Source organism: Crocodylus siamensis, chromosome 10, assembly GCF_052110815.1.
Source record: "Crocodylus siamensis isolate JL-2025a chromosome 10, ASM5211081v1, whole genome shotgun sequence".
Classification (NCBI taxonomy): Eukaryota; Metazoa; Chordata; order Crocodylia; family Crocodylidae; genus Crocodylus; species Crocodylus siamensis.
Window position 1 is genome coordinate 60,983,917 of NC_143404.1, and position 15,843 is coordinate 60,999,759.

At 43.0% G+C, this 15,843-nt stretch overlaps 1 protein-coding gene across 7 annotated transcripts in view; it reads right to left on the bottom strand.

The window, feature by feature from the left end:
• ADNP (activity dependent neuroprotector homeobox) overlaps window positions 1-11,395 on the bottom strand; it is a 37,186-nt gene extending 25,791 nt beyond the window's left edge. For 3 of the 7 annotated variants that reach the window (XM_090020655.1, XM_090020653.1, XM_090020652.1), the window contains exons 1-2: window positions 9,709-9,759; window positions 743-901 (exon numbers count right to left, since the gene is read on the bottom strand). Coding sequence is in view for 3 of the 7 variants with exons in the window: in XM_090020649.1 (XP_089876775.1) it covers window positions 743-779 (37 nt within the window). In the remaining 4 variants the exon portion in view is untranslated. Of the gene's footprint in view, window positions 1-742; window positions 902-9,708; window positions 9,760-11,256 lie in introns of those variants that run through there. The other 4 variants (XM_090020649.1, XM_090020648.1, XM_090020651.1 and 1 more) reach the window with 4 other exon arrangements.
• Between the last annotated feature and the right edge of the window lie 4,448 nt (window positions 11,396-15,843).

Here is a 15,843-nt window from a genome sequence, read left to right on the forward strand (position 1 = left end):
ACTTAGAAAAATATTTTTTCCTCATCCTTTTGGAGAGGAATTCCTGAGGATCTTTCCTTTCCCCTTTTTAACCACAAGGTTCCTCCTTTTCCCCCTCCTTTCCTCCCATTATATATTACCCAGCAGTCAGCCCACTTTTCAACAGACTTGATTCATGTACACAGGATAAAAATATTTCTTATAAACATTTTAGTTACAATCTTCCAAAGTGCTATAAACAATTACATTATGACTTAAAAAATAACAAATACCTGGTCAAACACTTTAAGGAATATTTTCACTTAAAGGGACACCCAACTTTACCACATTTTCATCTCTATATATATTTTTGCCACATTTATCATGCAAGTGAAATAAATCCTTTTTTCTTAGTTTATTTGTTCACATGACAATATTTTGAACATAATCAGTGGAACTATATTCCCTGAGTTGTCAATCATCTTCCCCTTTTGTTTGGATAAGTCTTTATAAACCAACAGAAAAGGGGATATATATTTGCATAAGAGGCAAACAAAATGTAAAATGAAGGAAACCTGATGCAATTCACACGTGCTGTCTGAAACTATTTAAACTATTTTTTCACTTGTCAAGACTTTAAGTTGGTGTTCCTTTAAGCTTAAAAATGCCAAATTCCTGAAGCAACATTCAGATCCATCCCTTCAGTTTTTTTTTTGCTCATACGTCACCAAATGCAAGTCTCAACTCTTTCCATTCTATTCAGTACATATTATGAGGCATTTACCTCCAAAATTAATGGTGCTTGGGTGTCTCAGACTCATTGGGCAAGTTTCATGCAAAAGCCTCCAAAAATAATTCTCCTTGCAGAACGCCCACCTCAGCGATTATATTACACCTACTGTGTGAGGCCAAAGCCCGGACATAGGAGAAGGCTCATATCCTGCTGTACAAAACAAAGTATTAAAGACAAGAGATAAGAAATGTAATAAGGATCAGTCTTACATTTATAAAGTACGTTTCAAAGCAAAGGACTCCCAAAGCCCATTGCAAACCATACATACAGGTAGCACTACAGAAATGGAGCTACTGCTGGCATAAAACCAAACATGCTTGCTGAACTGGCAACATTAAGACATTTTAGCAGGTTTATATTTTAAGCAAAAAACTTGACCCTACTGGGGAATCATATATGATATGATGCACCTGAATTACCCAAGTTGGAATTCCACCAGGATACTAGGTTTAATGCTCCTATTCACATCCATGGGAATCTTTGGCCATCTAAGTGGTTATAACTCTGTTTTAAGCCTCATACAAAATAAAACACCTTCCCCATGAGAGTGCCCTCTTTGGCCATAATCCATTCCTGGTGAAGTTCCACCCATGAGACTTCCTGATGAAGTTTTTTCCCCCTAGGACAGTTCCCACAAAATTACAGCCCCATATTAGATTACAAGATCTTGGGCAATCACATAGCCCAAGGAGAAACAACCAGCAGCCATATCTCTGCTGAAACGCATTCTGTGGGACAGGATTCAGATAGAGTCATTCAGGTTCATGGCAGCTACTACTTGGATTTGAATTGTTTCGGGCAATGAAACCATGAGTCTATAATCAGTTTATTACATCTTTAATTTGCCTAAGCTTCAAGGAATTTCTATTTTAGGCATGTAACTTCAATATAAGGAAACGGGTAAGCAAATCCAACATTTCCAAAAGCATCCAAAAAAAAAGACAAAAGAAAAAGATACAAGATTTCTCATACAAATCCAGAGAGAAAAATTAATTGGCTTTTAAACTGTTGATCCAGCTGGTAGCCTTATGGACTTCAAACTTTTTAACAGCAGCAGCTTAACAGGCATACTAACCCACCACACCATATTGGACTACGTTTACCTTCCCTTATTAATGGAAAAAAAGACTTTAATGAGCTGATATAGATCAATTTACTGTTTCCCAAGGTAAAAATGACAATGACATCTGTATTGTTTTAAGAACATTTGTACTGAAGTAAAAATATATGTTTCAAGTATTTTCACATACTGACTGGTCATCTCTCTGCCACTAAAGAAGATTAGGATGGTTGGCAAGTTATTTGGTTTTGGGTTGTTTTTTGTTTTTTTTTTGGGGGGGGGGGGGTCGGCAGGGAGGGAACCTGTTTACTAGAGGAAGTTTAATTTCTCTTCTATATTGGAGTATTTTTTCTCCAACAGAAAGGACAGAAAGAGTCCTCGCCATTTCTGTCAAATCCAAATTATCACCTGTCCCAATCTCCCATCTGAAACCTCACTCTAGGCTATAAACAAACAAGCAAACAAACAAACTGCAGTGAGAAAATATAAAGTTATTGTGGTTTAGTTTTAACTTAGAGCGGGGCAAGAACACAGACAAAACAATCACCATGGAGCTTCCGACTCCCTGGGTTCTTTTAGATCACTAATTTGTTTGTTTGTCCATATCCAGACTTCCCTACTGCTGATGACTAACATCATAAGGGAGCTGATCGGTGACCGTTACTCCAGTAGCCTGCAGAAGACATGACCACAGGGCATAATGAGGCACTTCCAGTCTTTATCAGCTTCTAGCAAGTCAAACCCCAAAGACCAGATTCTGAATAAACATCAACATTTTTGAACCATTTAGAAAGAAAGAATACATTTTCTCCAAAAGTAGAATCTCATTTTATGAACATTTTATTCCAATTTAAAGTATTACTGGTTTCAAACGTGAAGCACATATATAGCATGTATCAGAACAACCAGCAGCAGCTGCATGCTTTTTAGCTCAGTGCAGCAAGAATGTTAGTTTTCTATGCTACTCCGCTTTTTTAGCACCACTATTCCATGTGCATTTGAAATACTGGGTCTTCGGAAGTAGACCCTAAGTTTTATGCACAGTAACATGCTCTAAGAAGCCAGCCATGAAAGAAGATTGCATAAAAGACTATGATAATGCAACATAATGGTTGAGATTCTTAAACAAACACATCCAAAAGTATTACTCTTTGGTTCTCACAGCAGTAAAAATTCCTTGTTGGACCTGAAGACTACTCAGCCTTATATCCTATTCACAACACAAGGAGAATGGGTGGTGAGTCCTACCACCAGACAAGGGCCAGAACTGCGGGACCTGAAGGTTCCTCGTCAGTTGAGCCAAGAAGGTCTGAAAAGCAGATGGTGAAAAACGGACTCTAGGAAGCCAAGAAGAAAAAAGGAAGGAAAACAACAGGATCAGAAACATCAGAGGGAGAGAATTCAAGCCACAAGAACTGGGAAGAAACAGCAAAGGAAGAAACAAGAACCTTCCCCAAGAAGGTAAGTGCAGATCCTGAGTTGCTGCTCTCCCCATGCTGAGAAACAGAAGTGTTTGACTCCTGCCACAGCCTTCCTTTTTTTATACCGAACACTTCTTTTTCTTCTATTAGGCTCCATCCTTCCACCCTCCCCATTAACACTTCTTTAGCTTAACTTTCAGAGATGTTGAGCACCCACCAGGACTAACATATCTGGGAAGTGAAACCACTAATACTCCACTTTGTCAATTTAGCTAGAAATCTGGGAAGAAGGCTGTTTCTTAACATTTTGCATGCAATGCTCATACAACCATTTTTTTTTTTAAGACAGCAGCATTATTAGCCCAAGTATCCACAGCACTTGAACTTTCACCAGTATGTCCTGATGCGCCAGCTATCTTATGTTTAAATATCCCTTAACCTAGACTTAAGCATCCAGGAGCCATGTTAGAAGCAATACTTGAGGTCTCTCAAGCTACCCGAAGTGAGGACAAATCCCAATAGTCTGATGGCCTTAACTTACAGCTGGTATGCTACATTCACAACAGGACTGAAACCATGCTAGTGACTTTAGAGGAATGTAAGCTTCAGGGGAAGAGATGTTACATTCCTGCTAACAATTTTCTGTGCTTTATCAATACCTAACATTTCTGAGAAAGATAACAATGTAAAATGTATGAAGCCAGTGGAGCATCTAGAGAGATTTCAGTAATCTATGTGGAAGCCCTGCTGCCCAGCCCCATCAGCTTCATCATTATTATAGAAACCCTTCCAAAAATGGCAATTAAAAAAAATTAAACCCGTATTATTTGCAATAGTAACCTATCAGAAACCCAATTTTTAAAAAAAATCAAGTTCTGCTCCCAAAACAAGGTAATTGTTTGCACTGTTTCCCAACCCAACACTGAGTTTTCCTTTCTCTCCTTATTGCGGTTATATAACCAAGCATATACTCCATTTGAGGGAGAGGGGTGGGGAGTTCATCTACAGAGTGGTTTTATAGAACACTTATAAAAAAAAAAAATCCCTGGGCAGGAAGAAGTGCTTAGGCAGAGTAATGCAGCATGCCTAGGACCACAGAAACAGTAGTATGCAGTGAATGCTGAAGAAGTTCCCAGTTTATCTCTAATCTCTTTAGGCTCACAGTCTAGCTTCATGTTTGGTTGCCTCCCACCATCCAGGAAGAACTCCCATGGAAGACAACCAGAGCTCCAGCAAGTGGGAAGTCTACCAGTGGGACTGACATTTCTTGCTCTCTATTCCTTTTTTTAGGTTAAAAATCTTTTCTGCAGCCCAGCAGACAGGGATCTTCTAAGTCACTCACACACTTTTCATTCTTGCTTGATTTCTGGAATTTTCCACGGGTGCCAGAAGCTCCATCTGGTGGGTGTGAATACTAACTGCATAGCTGAAAGGGAATTAACTCTTTCCTTATCAAATGCTGCTAGGTAATGAAATAGCATTATACAAAGTTAATTTTTGTGTCTGAAAAAACAGTGCAGCATGGCCACGTTTGGATTGCTCTGGGAACCGTAACTTTGAATTTCCTGCCCTGTGTTTAAAAATGCAAAATGCCACATTAACTTAGGTTCATCTTTTTTTTAAATTAGAGTGCTTATGTATGCCAGTACACATGCTTCACGATATAAAGCAGGAATTACGTTTATTTGCAAATTGGGAATTTCAGAGAAGCAGGGATTTCCTAGCCAGCCTAGCAACCTTTCTGCTGAATCCTGGAAACTAATTTCCAATCATGGCCATCCTCTGGGTCACAGTATACTTATGCACACAACCTTGAAATTATAAGCATCAGTGGCCCAGAATAGCCTTCCACACCTGCCGCAACTTAAATACCTTATTTATCTGATCATTTAAGGTATCAAGAGATGTATGTCTATACATCATCATCTGCTGTGAAATCAGCACATACTACACATGCTCAGTAAGCTATTCTCAGCTGGCTGTACCTTTTTTTTTTTTTAAAAGACGTCTCTGAAATCCAGGTCTCAAATTATCACAAGCACAATGCATGTCATTTTCTTATGCCGTGATATATTTGGATGACTAAGAAAAGAAAAAGGACACCGAATGAAAACCCCTCAAACTTTCCAAAACATCTTCTTATCTGGATTGGTTGAAAATAATCATGAAAAATTCCAAGGCAAAAATACATTTTAGAAATTTAAGCACGAGGATACTACAGAATCTATGCAGGTTGTTTGAACCAATGCAAAAAAACTAGTCTCAGTTAGTATGATCCAGAAGAACCTAGAGACATTTATAATGTCACAAACTGGCACAAAAGCTTTTATACATTTTATATATACAGATTTAAAAATATGCAATCAATCTTTTTGTGATTATGCATGTCCAAGCCAGTAAGACACATTACTTGGTGTACTGGTAAACAGTGAGTTGGCAGACCACCTCACCATAAGGTTACATACTTTCTCTAAGACCCTGAAGAACATTATAATCTAGTCCCTATCCCTGCATACATCAAATATTAAATTGGTAAGATCTAGCCATTGGTTAGCATCATAACTAATAAGCTATTTTTTCATTTTAAATACTTAAGGAATATCTGATTCAGCTTCTCTTCCCCTAACACTCCATGCACTTCAAGCATAAATGCCATCATTATGGGACTGAGGGAACCTTCGAACAAAAACTTATACATGACCTTATCTCATCATATATTTCTACTTTCTTCCACCTTTCTGCCTCAGGACAGTTCCCAAGTTCACCATGTCCCTGACTAGATTCTAGTACCAACCCCACTTCAGCAAGTCCTGTCTTTGGACTGACTTGAGAACCTTTGATATTCAAATGCTTCAAGGCAGTAACAACAGCAGAACAAATGAAGAGGCATAAACCCAGTTCTGGCTATTTAATGAAAAAGTATTTTAAATTCTAAGTAACCAAAAGACTGTTTTAAGGAGTCAGATTCGCCCCACCTCACTGGATGTACCAAACAGTATTACTTGGCCCAGTGATAGTAGTAAAGAACTATTAGCTGTGAAGTCACATCACAGCTGTGGAATCAACAAACAGAACAGATAAGATGCAGTAAAGGAAAGAAGAGATGGAGGTCACAGGCTGAAGGACAGCTGAGAGAGAATAAAGAGGCCACAGATGGACAAGTGTCCCCCAATATTTAAACAATTGGCTGGATTGCTGTGAGGCACCCACACAACTTTAATCTCTGTGGTCAAGGGGTTTACTGAACCTATTGAAAAACAAACTATTATTAAGGTAATAGCTAAAATTATATAAAAATAAATACACATTTTGCAGACTGGCCTGGTCAGTCAAGAATCCCAAGTCTAATGTGTTCACAGGGACACTCACCTGCACAGGTTTAGAACTCAGCCAATACAAGTTTTCATCCAAACTATTTTTAATGCTGAGTGTTTTTAAAACTAAGGCTATAAGAATTATAACTGAAGGTGACTCAGTACAAAGGAATATGGCATTTGTTTCACTCTTATTTTAAACTATAAGCTAGACAGTCAAAATAGCAATTTATGTGAAGCTATGATAAAACATAGTGAGTGTCAAATTTGGGCTTTAACTCCCAACTATAATAACGTTAACAATGTAAAGTTCTTCCTTTCAACATATGTCCCCATGGCTGGTAAATAAAAACCATACCTTCTTTGAAACTGCTTTCCTTATTTTAATCTAGAGCTCATTTTCAGGTATCTTATACCAAAATGAGGACTCTCTTGAAAGTTCAAAATGAAGACATTGATTTAGATATCCTCCCTGGCAGAAGGGATATTCTTTTTCAGTTACACTGGTTCAGTCAAGTTAACTTGGTCTACACACAAGTTGTAGAAATTTTAACTACACTGGTAGCTAGGTAAATCCCACCTAGCACTGACAACTATATATTTGTGTAAGTGTGCTTGTACTGCTTCAGCTTGTTCTTTTCTCCCATATGTTGGAAAGCTATTCCAAGGCAAGTATACAGGTATATAGGTATTACATCCACACTAGGATTGCATGATTATATAATAAATGTAATTATACCTGTAAAAAACAAAACAAAACAAAAAACCATGCACCCTAGTGAAGAGTGTAGATCAGGCTCAAGTTAGCATGACTGAAAAGGATTCCGAATGCTTGTTTAGATGCAGTCCAACAAGGCCTGCTAAGTCTTTCAAATCAGCATGTTAGCTGAATCTTAATGAGCATTCAGAGTACAGCATCACTGAAAAACCATCCCAACCACGCTAAAAATTGGAAGGGGTGGGGAGAACCAACTATCTGCTATCCACCCATCAGGATGGGGCTTAAGTATCCTAAGGCCAGCGACTACCAACTGAGCACATTTTTTAAAGTCAGATAGGCTCCTTGCAGATGTTAAAAAAAACAAACACAAAACCAAATGGCGCTTTACTATAAACTCAGTGCCCTCCCACACCAAGCCCAGCGCATGCCCGGAAGAGGCTGCATGTTAGCTGGACCCAACTCACCTGACGTCTGTATAGATCAGGTGCTTTAGTGGGGCTTTTTGGTGCTTTTAGCTAAAGCCAATTCAATCAGGTATTAGATTGGTCTAATAATTGGTCTAAGCACCTGGTCTATACAGATGCTGTGAAGCTGAGTCAAACAAACACACTGCTTCTTCTAGTAAAGCACGGCTTTGTTTTAACAACTGTAAGCAGCATAGTTATTTACTAAATTTCGCTTTTGGCATCTGATTTAAAGTTCTAGAGATTTCAGATCCTGGTGAAGATAATAATGGTTTAATCTCAGTATGCCTAGCCTCAGTGTTGTTCCTTCTCTAAATCTGATTTCACAAATATTTAAGTGGGGAAATTAGCTTCACCTCTATAAAATGCAGACCAGATCTACTTACTTGATGCTTGCATACTGCCAATCTTCCTACTCTACACTTGATCTGAGCCTCCAAGAGGACAGAGACTTGTTAATTTACAGCAGTGATTCTTTATCAGGGTGCTTTGAGATGCTTTCAGGGATGCCACATAATGTTAGCACTGTTAGGTGTGCAAACATGATTCACAAGATAAGACCAGGGATTTAAAATAAGAATCCAAAATAGGAATCCATAGTGTTAGAAACACTTCAACTTAACTATGGTCTTTCTGAGTTCTTTGCAAGGTAAGTTGCTGTTATTTTTCCAAAGACAAAAAATGAGTGAAAACAAAGAGCGAAGTCTCTTGTGTCTTCTTCTAACCAAATATTTACTCCATTTTTTCCTTTGTACCAAGCAAGCCAGCTGCCACCTTCACCACTGAAGTCATAAAATGCACATTTTAGATTTGTTATGTACTCCTTTTAATCTGACAATCCCATGTTGCTGAGACATGGTTACACATTTCAGAAACACTGCTTTATAGACATTTTAATAGTCAGTTTCAATATTTTCAATGACTATGGAGAGCTAAAACTGGAGGGAACGACTATCCATTATCCAGGCTAGCATGATGGGAAGCACAACTTACCTTATCAAGTGGGTTTATACCAGCACTGATTTAGAAGGGTTAAAGCTGACTGAATTTCTAATTTAAGAGCCAGTTCATAACCCAGAGAACCCATTTCAGAAAGTACATAGTTAAGTTGTTTAGCTGAAGGTCCTTCAATTATTTGTTTGCTTAAAGTGTTTTAAAGCATCCTTGGAAGTGGTTAATACCAAATTCAGAAATGCCAAGGGACATCTTCTGACAAATGGTACTGTGTATTACACATACTGAGAAGCTTCTTAGTCTCACTAAAGATTACAGAATCTTCCTAGCAATTTTGGTTTTGAACTCATGATCTGCTATATTTTACTTCTGTACTGCACACACTTTCCAAAGTAAATCTGAAGTAAAACTCACCAAAACACCGAGCACTATATTATATTCATAACCTGTATGTCTAATAAAAGCCAACTGTTAGTTTTCCTTGCACATTTTAACGTTCCACTTAATATTCAAGTATAGATATATGTTGACTGGGCATAAAAAATAACACCTCCTCTGTTCTGACTGAAGTTTATCTTAGTGTGCACTAAAAGCATCTTCAACAAAGATTTAACAACCGTGTTACAATGAATCAGCCTCAAGTGGCAATTTTTAGTAGCAACAGAGTATATTTCTCATCTGTCATTTCTTTTAATACTGAGACTCCACTACACGGATGTTAATACCAAATCACTGTCTAACATCTGTAAATATATATCAAGAACAATGCAGATCATTAATTGATCTCTTTTTGTTTTGTATTAAAAGTGATAACCAATTTTGAGGAGATGGCCTATCTTCCTCATCTGGAAGGAAGGTAACTGCCAGTGAATCCTTTTGGCTGTTACTATTACAATCCTCCCAGAGTGAAAGTTCAGTTTTTCCAGATGGTTCAGCTGAGACCCAAGAACAGGAAACAATGCAGGTTGCCCACACATAATACAGGTTTACTGCTACCAAGCAGCTAGGTAAATTCATTCTTACTGAATAACATGGGCCATGCTCTGTTGCACATGTGGCGACATCTCATCCTTTTTTCCTCAAGTGCATATTTTCCTCTACAAAAACCAAAATACCCAATATTCAGTTGAAAGTGTGAGGCTGGCAGAAGCATCATGCGTTGTAGTTTCCCCTAAAATATTCAGAACCTCTTTCTTAAACCTTTGTCAAAAAGTTTAATTACCAAGTTTGGGGGGGAGGGAGGGGGAGAAAAAAAAATCAAAACTTTAGTGAATTCCAAGAGTCCAACCAGCATGTTGCCTAGTCGGTCTACAGATAAAGCATTCAGCACTCGAGTAACACACCATATTGTTAAAGTTTCTACGTCGCTACTGCCATGCATTCAGAATGTGTGAAAAAGCCATGCAAAGTTTATAAAGCAGATGGCACCACAAGCCATGATCAAGTTTTTATACAATTACTACATTCTCCATGGAGTTCAGTATGCAAGCCTCGTAAAGAGGCAGAAATCCTGCACATGCTCTTGTTCTCTCAAATTCCCCAGTTCATCTGTATAAGTTCTGAATACAAGTATTTTGTCAACTTCAGAAGTGCTAACAGTTGAGTCAAGTGGGCAGAGTCAACGCACCCCTATGAACTGAATGGAAGTATTAAGTAGGAAGCAGTACCAAGGATGGCAAGGGAAACTCAGGTGCAATGCCAAGAACACACTTTGACTGCTGCAATTTCAAAAAAAGAAAACAAAAAATGAAGCGATCAGATTTTTTAAATCACTGCTCCACTTGCTAAACCCTGCGCTAGGCTGTTGTCAGCTCATAAGAGCAACTGAGCTTCAGGGCCAGGCCCGTTTTCCCAGGTCTGTAGAAGGCGCTGTGTGGCAGCTCCTCTCTGTGCATCTGGGGCCCTTCCCCCTCTCTGCAGCAGCCTTACCCGGTGTAGAGAATGCGCCCCCTACTGACTCCAACCCTCATCTCTCCTCACCACCGACTTGGCTGCGGTGCATTTTGGGTGGGGGCTGGTATTTTTCTTCCATGGCCAGATACCAGAAGCAACAATGCAGATTGAATGCAAAGAAAAAGGGGGGGGGGAGAAAAGAAAGAAAAAGAAAAAAGGGACCACACACTTGGGTGCATTTATTCTTGCAAAACCACCATGCCTGCAAGCATCACCTGAGGCAATCTGAAAGGGGACATGGGGGGGGTGAACCCTGCGGCGGCAGAGACAGAAAGCAGCATCGCGGGGCTTTATTTCCCCTGTCTTTGTCTGAGCAATGGGCTGCAGGAGGTGCAGCCCGGGATGGAGGGGGTGGCCGGCTGAACGTTACTCCATCTCCAGGCACCGGCCATGAATCGCGCCTTTTCCAGCAGGCACCCCCGGTTCCATTCATTGCAGCGCTCTCCGGCCTCCCTCCCTCCCGCGCCCGGCCCGGCCGCCGAGCCCACCCCCCCCGCCGCCGCCGCCGCCGCAGCCCCGGCCATTCACGCCGCACTCGGGGCACCTCCACGCGGGCCCGGGCGGGGAAGTCTTTGCAACATGTGTGCGGGGGGTGGGCTCGGACCCGCGCGCACCTACCTGGCTGGGGCGCTCCTCGGCGGCGCGGGGCGGGCGCGGTAGCAGCACCGCGGCGGGGGGCGGGGGTGCGCGGCGCTGCCTCCCTGGCGCCGCCCGGGTCCCTGGGCGGGCGGAGCGGAGCGGAGCCGGCGGCGCGGGGAGACAAAGGGGGCGGCGGGCAGTGGGCGCGTGTCTGGGGGGGCGGCGGACGGGCAGGCGGGGGGGCGGCGACCCCGGGCGGGGGTGTCGGGCGGGGGCGGGGGTCCCGGGCGCCCTGCAGACAATACAGCCGGGTCCCTCCTGCCCAGAACCTGCCCTGGCCAAGATGGCGGCCGAGAAAGAGCGGAAGTGACGCGAGACTCTCATTAGCATACGGGACTCATTGTCCGGCGGGGGGGGAGGGGGGCCGAGCCCCGATGGAGCCCGACCCGCACGGGCCCCATCCCCTCCCCGCGGCGCGGGCCCTTTAAGGCCGGGGTGGGGGGGGGGTGAGGGAGCGGGTTACATAACCCCGCCGGAGGTAGTGGGGGTAGGGCAGGGGGATTCTCGCGAGAGAGGGGCGGCGGGATCTGCCCCGGCTCCGCTAGGAGGCGCCGCGCCCTGCGGCTCGGGACGGAGAGGGAGTTGGCGCCTCGCGCTTATCCCTCCGCCGCGGCCGGGACTATATCCTGCCCAGAGGGGCCCCTCGCTCCGGGGCGGGAGCACAATCCCAGCGCACATGGGCCACGTGACGCCCCACGTGACCCCGGCGGAGCGCGCTCTCTCGTGCCGGGGAGCTGGTGCTTGAGGAGGGGGAGCGCTGATGTGCGCGCGCAGGCGGGGGGGCGGGGCCGCCCTCACACCCGCTCCCCGCTCGACGGCCCGGTTTGGGGGCCCTGCGGGTAGCACGTGGGGAGAGCAGCTCTGGCTCGTCCCTCACGAGGCGCGAGGAAAGAGGGACAGTCAAGAGTTCTTGCAGGGCCAGACGGATAGGGTGTTATTTCAGAGCTGCAGCACCAGTATTTAAGTAGTGCCAGGCCTGCCCACCCTCCCTCAGCACCGGGGCCCAAAGATGCAGGCTGGGTCGCGAGGGAGGAAAGGCCTCTGCTCGCTTCAAAACGCTGGTATGCTTTCACGAGGCAGCACCGCTCGGTCTCTCCTGCGTGCAACATGGCAGGGGAGGAGGGCACCTGTTCCCACGAAGCCCTAGGACCCTGAAAGGGAACAGCCAGACAAGTTCTTTGAATCGTCATCTGGAGTTGAAAACGTAGAAACACTTGTTGGACATGACTTGTGCTGCACAAATGTTAGGTTCTGTTTTTTTGTTTTTTTTTTAAATGGCTCCGATCTTGCAAATGCTGACGCGGGGCAAGGTGGTTCTTGATAGACTTCAAGGAGGTGCGAGCTTTTGTAGGATGCAGCCAACTTTGTCAGATGCTACAGATGGATTTGCAAAAGACGTGGGGTACTAAATAAAAAGGAATAAAGCCATTTCAATATAAAGGACAGGGAAGGGGAGCAAGAGAGGAAGCATTGTACAAAGAGTTTTTATGTTCATGTTGAGATAGGTAGTAAATACTACAAACTTTCTCTTGGTTAAGACTTTTTTTTTTTAATTCAGATTTTAGCAGTTACTCTGTCAATGACTGCAAATCATTCAGAATTTAAACATGTGTTTTCACAGTAAATTTACTTTAGTGGACATAAGAAACAGTCATTAAAAGTGTTTCCTTTATAACTGAACAAAAACACACAGAACTTATTTGTACCAACAAATTTGTTCACACTGTTTACCACAGTCAGGCTTCTAGGAAGGTGAGGTTGAGTTCTCAATCACATGCAACCTAGCAATGCTTTTGCAACTTTTAAACAAAGTAAAATAGTGTTTTGACTTTTACAAAACTTTAGTTTGCTTTGCAAGAGTACGTGGTTTTTATACTGCAATATAAGGAGATATGCTGAACAATATTTATAATAAATGTAGAACAGTCAAGATCATAGTGGGATGCTAAACAGCTAACTGGGGCAGGGGGCTGGACTTGATCTTCCAAGGTCCCTTCCAGCTGTAATGTCTATGAAATCTATGAAATTCCATGTCCACTTAGGTTAATTTGATAGCTGTATGTAAAAAGAAAAACAGACCTACAGAAGCTTTATGACCTTTATCTTTTCCCTTCCCCTTCTCTTTTTTCTCTTACTTTAATACTTGATCCTTTTTTGACTATTACTTGTTGATATTGCAATATAACAGATGCTATTATTTTCCTAACTTGGCTCTAGCTGGTTAAAATTTTGGTTTTCCTTCTATAGCCAATTACAATCTTAGTAGTGGTTTGCTGTCTGCAACACGTTTAATACGGTATTACTATTCACACAGTTTTTCCCCTTACCCCCAAAAGAAAAAAAAAACAACTTTACATTAGATTGGCTCTCAGAGAGGACTGTGATAGAAGAATAACCTCTATGGCAGCTTCCTGTTCTGAGCGGATGCTCCTAAGTAATGGTGATGATTTACATTGAACAGAAAAATACCTAACTAAAGAAAATGAATAGTAGTTATAGATAAATGCAATTGAAGTCACCAAGCATTAATTTAGATTTGAGACAATCCTCGGGGTATTTTGGTGCATTTAGAAACTGTGGAAGGCTGAGAGGGATGTATCAGTAAATTAATTACGTTATGTGCCATTATGCTTAGGAACTATGTGGGGGGATTATTACATATAACATATAAATGTCTATTCTTTTATTTGTCATTTGAAGTCATTCCTTTAAGTATAATAATAACACTTCTCTTTCCAGGAATTTTGAATGGTATTCCTACCACATGAAAAAAAAATGAAGAAAAAAACCTGTGAGAGTATCAAAGAAAGTATGACAGCACCAAAGGAGGAAAGCTTTGTAAATTCTGGTATTCAGAAACTTTCTTAGAATCGACATTAGTAATTATTTATGTGGCACTGCCGATGGATACAGCTTTTATAGCAAGTAAAATGTACAATAAAAACATGAAAAAAACAGAAAGTTCCTGGACCACAGAGCTTGCAGTCTGAAGGCACGTTTGTTTTAGAAAAGCATATGGAGAGCTGTGTGAGCTAAAGAAGAGCAAGATTAATGAAACAAAGGAGAAGCAATGGAAAGCAGAGGTAAGATTTTACAGATGCTTAAAGGAAGCTGTTCCTCATATTGATGGTAATATGAAAATGCAAGTGTGTATGAAGAAAAGAGTGTCTGTGGTTCTGAACTGTGCTTCTCAAGAGTTGTGACCCAGGAGACATGAGCTTTCGAGGCTTGAAGTCATATTTGCATCACTTCTATTTTTGGGTATGGCTACCAGCCCTGAGCCTTCTCTAACTACTGTTGAGTTTCTCCCAGTCGCCTGCAGGCCAGTCTGGCAGCTCAGAACAACTGGAGGACAAACATTCAGCTATCCCTTCCCTGTCTTCCATATGCATCTATACTAAGGACATTCCAGCTGGAGACACTTTTTTCTACTTCCTTCATCCCACTGACACACAACCCAGAATTAGGATCAATGGAAGCAGTACAGAGAAAAGTTTGGGAAGAGTTCAGGGAAGGGGTTAAATGCAGTATTGCCAACCCCACCGTGCCAGAAATAATGAGATAAACTCGAGAGTGGCACGTAAATCATGAGATGCTATTTTTGAAGTGTGTGTGTGTGTTGGGGGGGTGTTATTTGTGAAGGTGTGGGGGCTGTGTGTGGGGTTTGGAATCCGGGGAGGGAGGGTCCTCCACATACCCTGGCAGGATGTGGGATACTGTGGGTCAGGAGTGAGAAGTAGTGGCAGGGTTGAGTGGGCTCTGGCTTGGGATTGAGGAACAGATGCACAGACAGCACCCACCTGCTAAGTTGAGGGAAAGGTGGTGGGGGAAGAGGGAAGCAGCAGGGGGGAGAAGGAGGCCCCTGCGGTGAGGGAGGGAGTGGGACAGGGGTGAATGGTCGCCCATAGGCATGGGGCAGGGCACAGCTCCCTGCAGCAGTTCATGCCCCTGGGGGAGCCATGGGGGCATGTGTCCCCTATGGGGCAGAAGCGGGCTAGGGTTCTGTGCCCTGCTGCCTTGCCCCAGGAGCTCAGCTGTGCAACCCTAGTGTGCCTCCTGCTGCCGGGTAGGCAGGGAGTGTGACATGGCGAACGCTCCCTATGTCCCCTGCCTGCACTGGGGTTGTGTGGCTGAGCTCCTGGGCCAATGCAGCAGGGTGCAGAGCCCCAGCCCATCTCTGCCCTGCAGGGAACACATGCACCAGCGCATTCCCCAGGGAAGTACATTGCTGCTGCAAGCTGCTCCCCTCCCCCGCGCCTCTGGGCGACCCACCCTGCCCCAGGGTCCCATTCACTCCTGCCATACTCCCTCCCTTACCATGGGGCCTCTCTCTCCCCCCAGCCCCTTCCCTCTCCCCCACACCTTTCCCTACATTTACCAGCTGGGAAAATCCAGAGATCTGAGGGTTGGATCGGGAGATTGTGAGTCGGAATTATTTTGACTTTGAAATCTCGAGTCTCAGAATGGTTTCGTGACAGTTGGCATTAATGTAAATGGAAGAGATTGCCAGGTCTTGAGCTAAAGCTTTGATAGTTGCAGCAAAGAGCGAAGGATGAATTTTTGTAA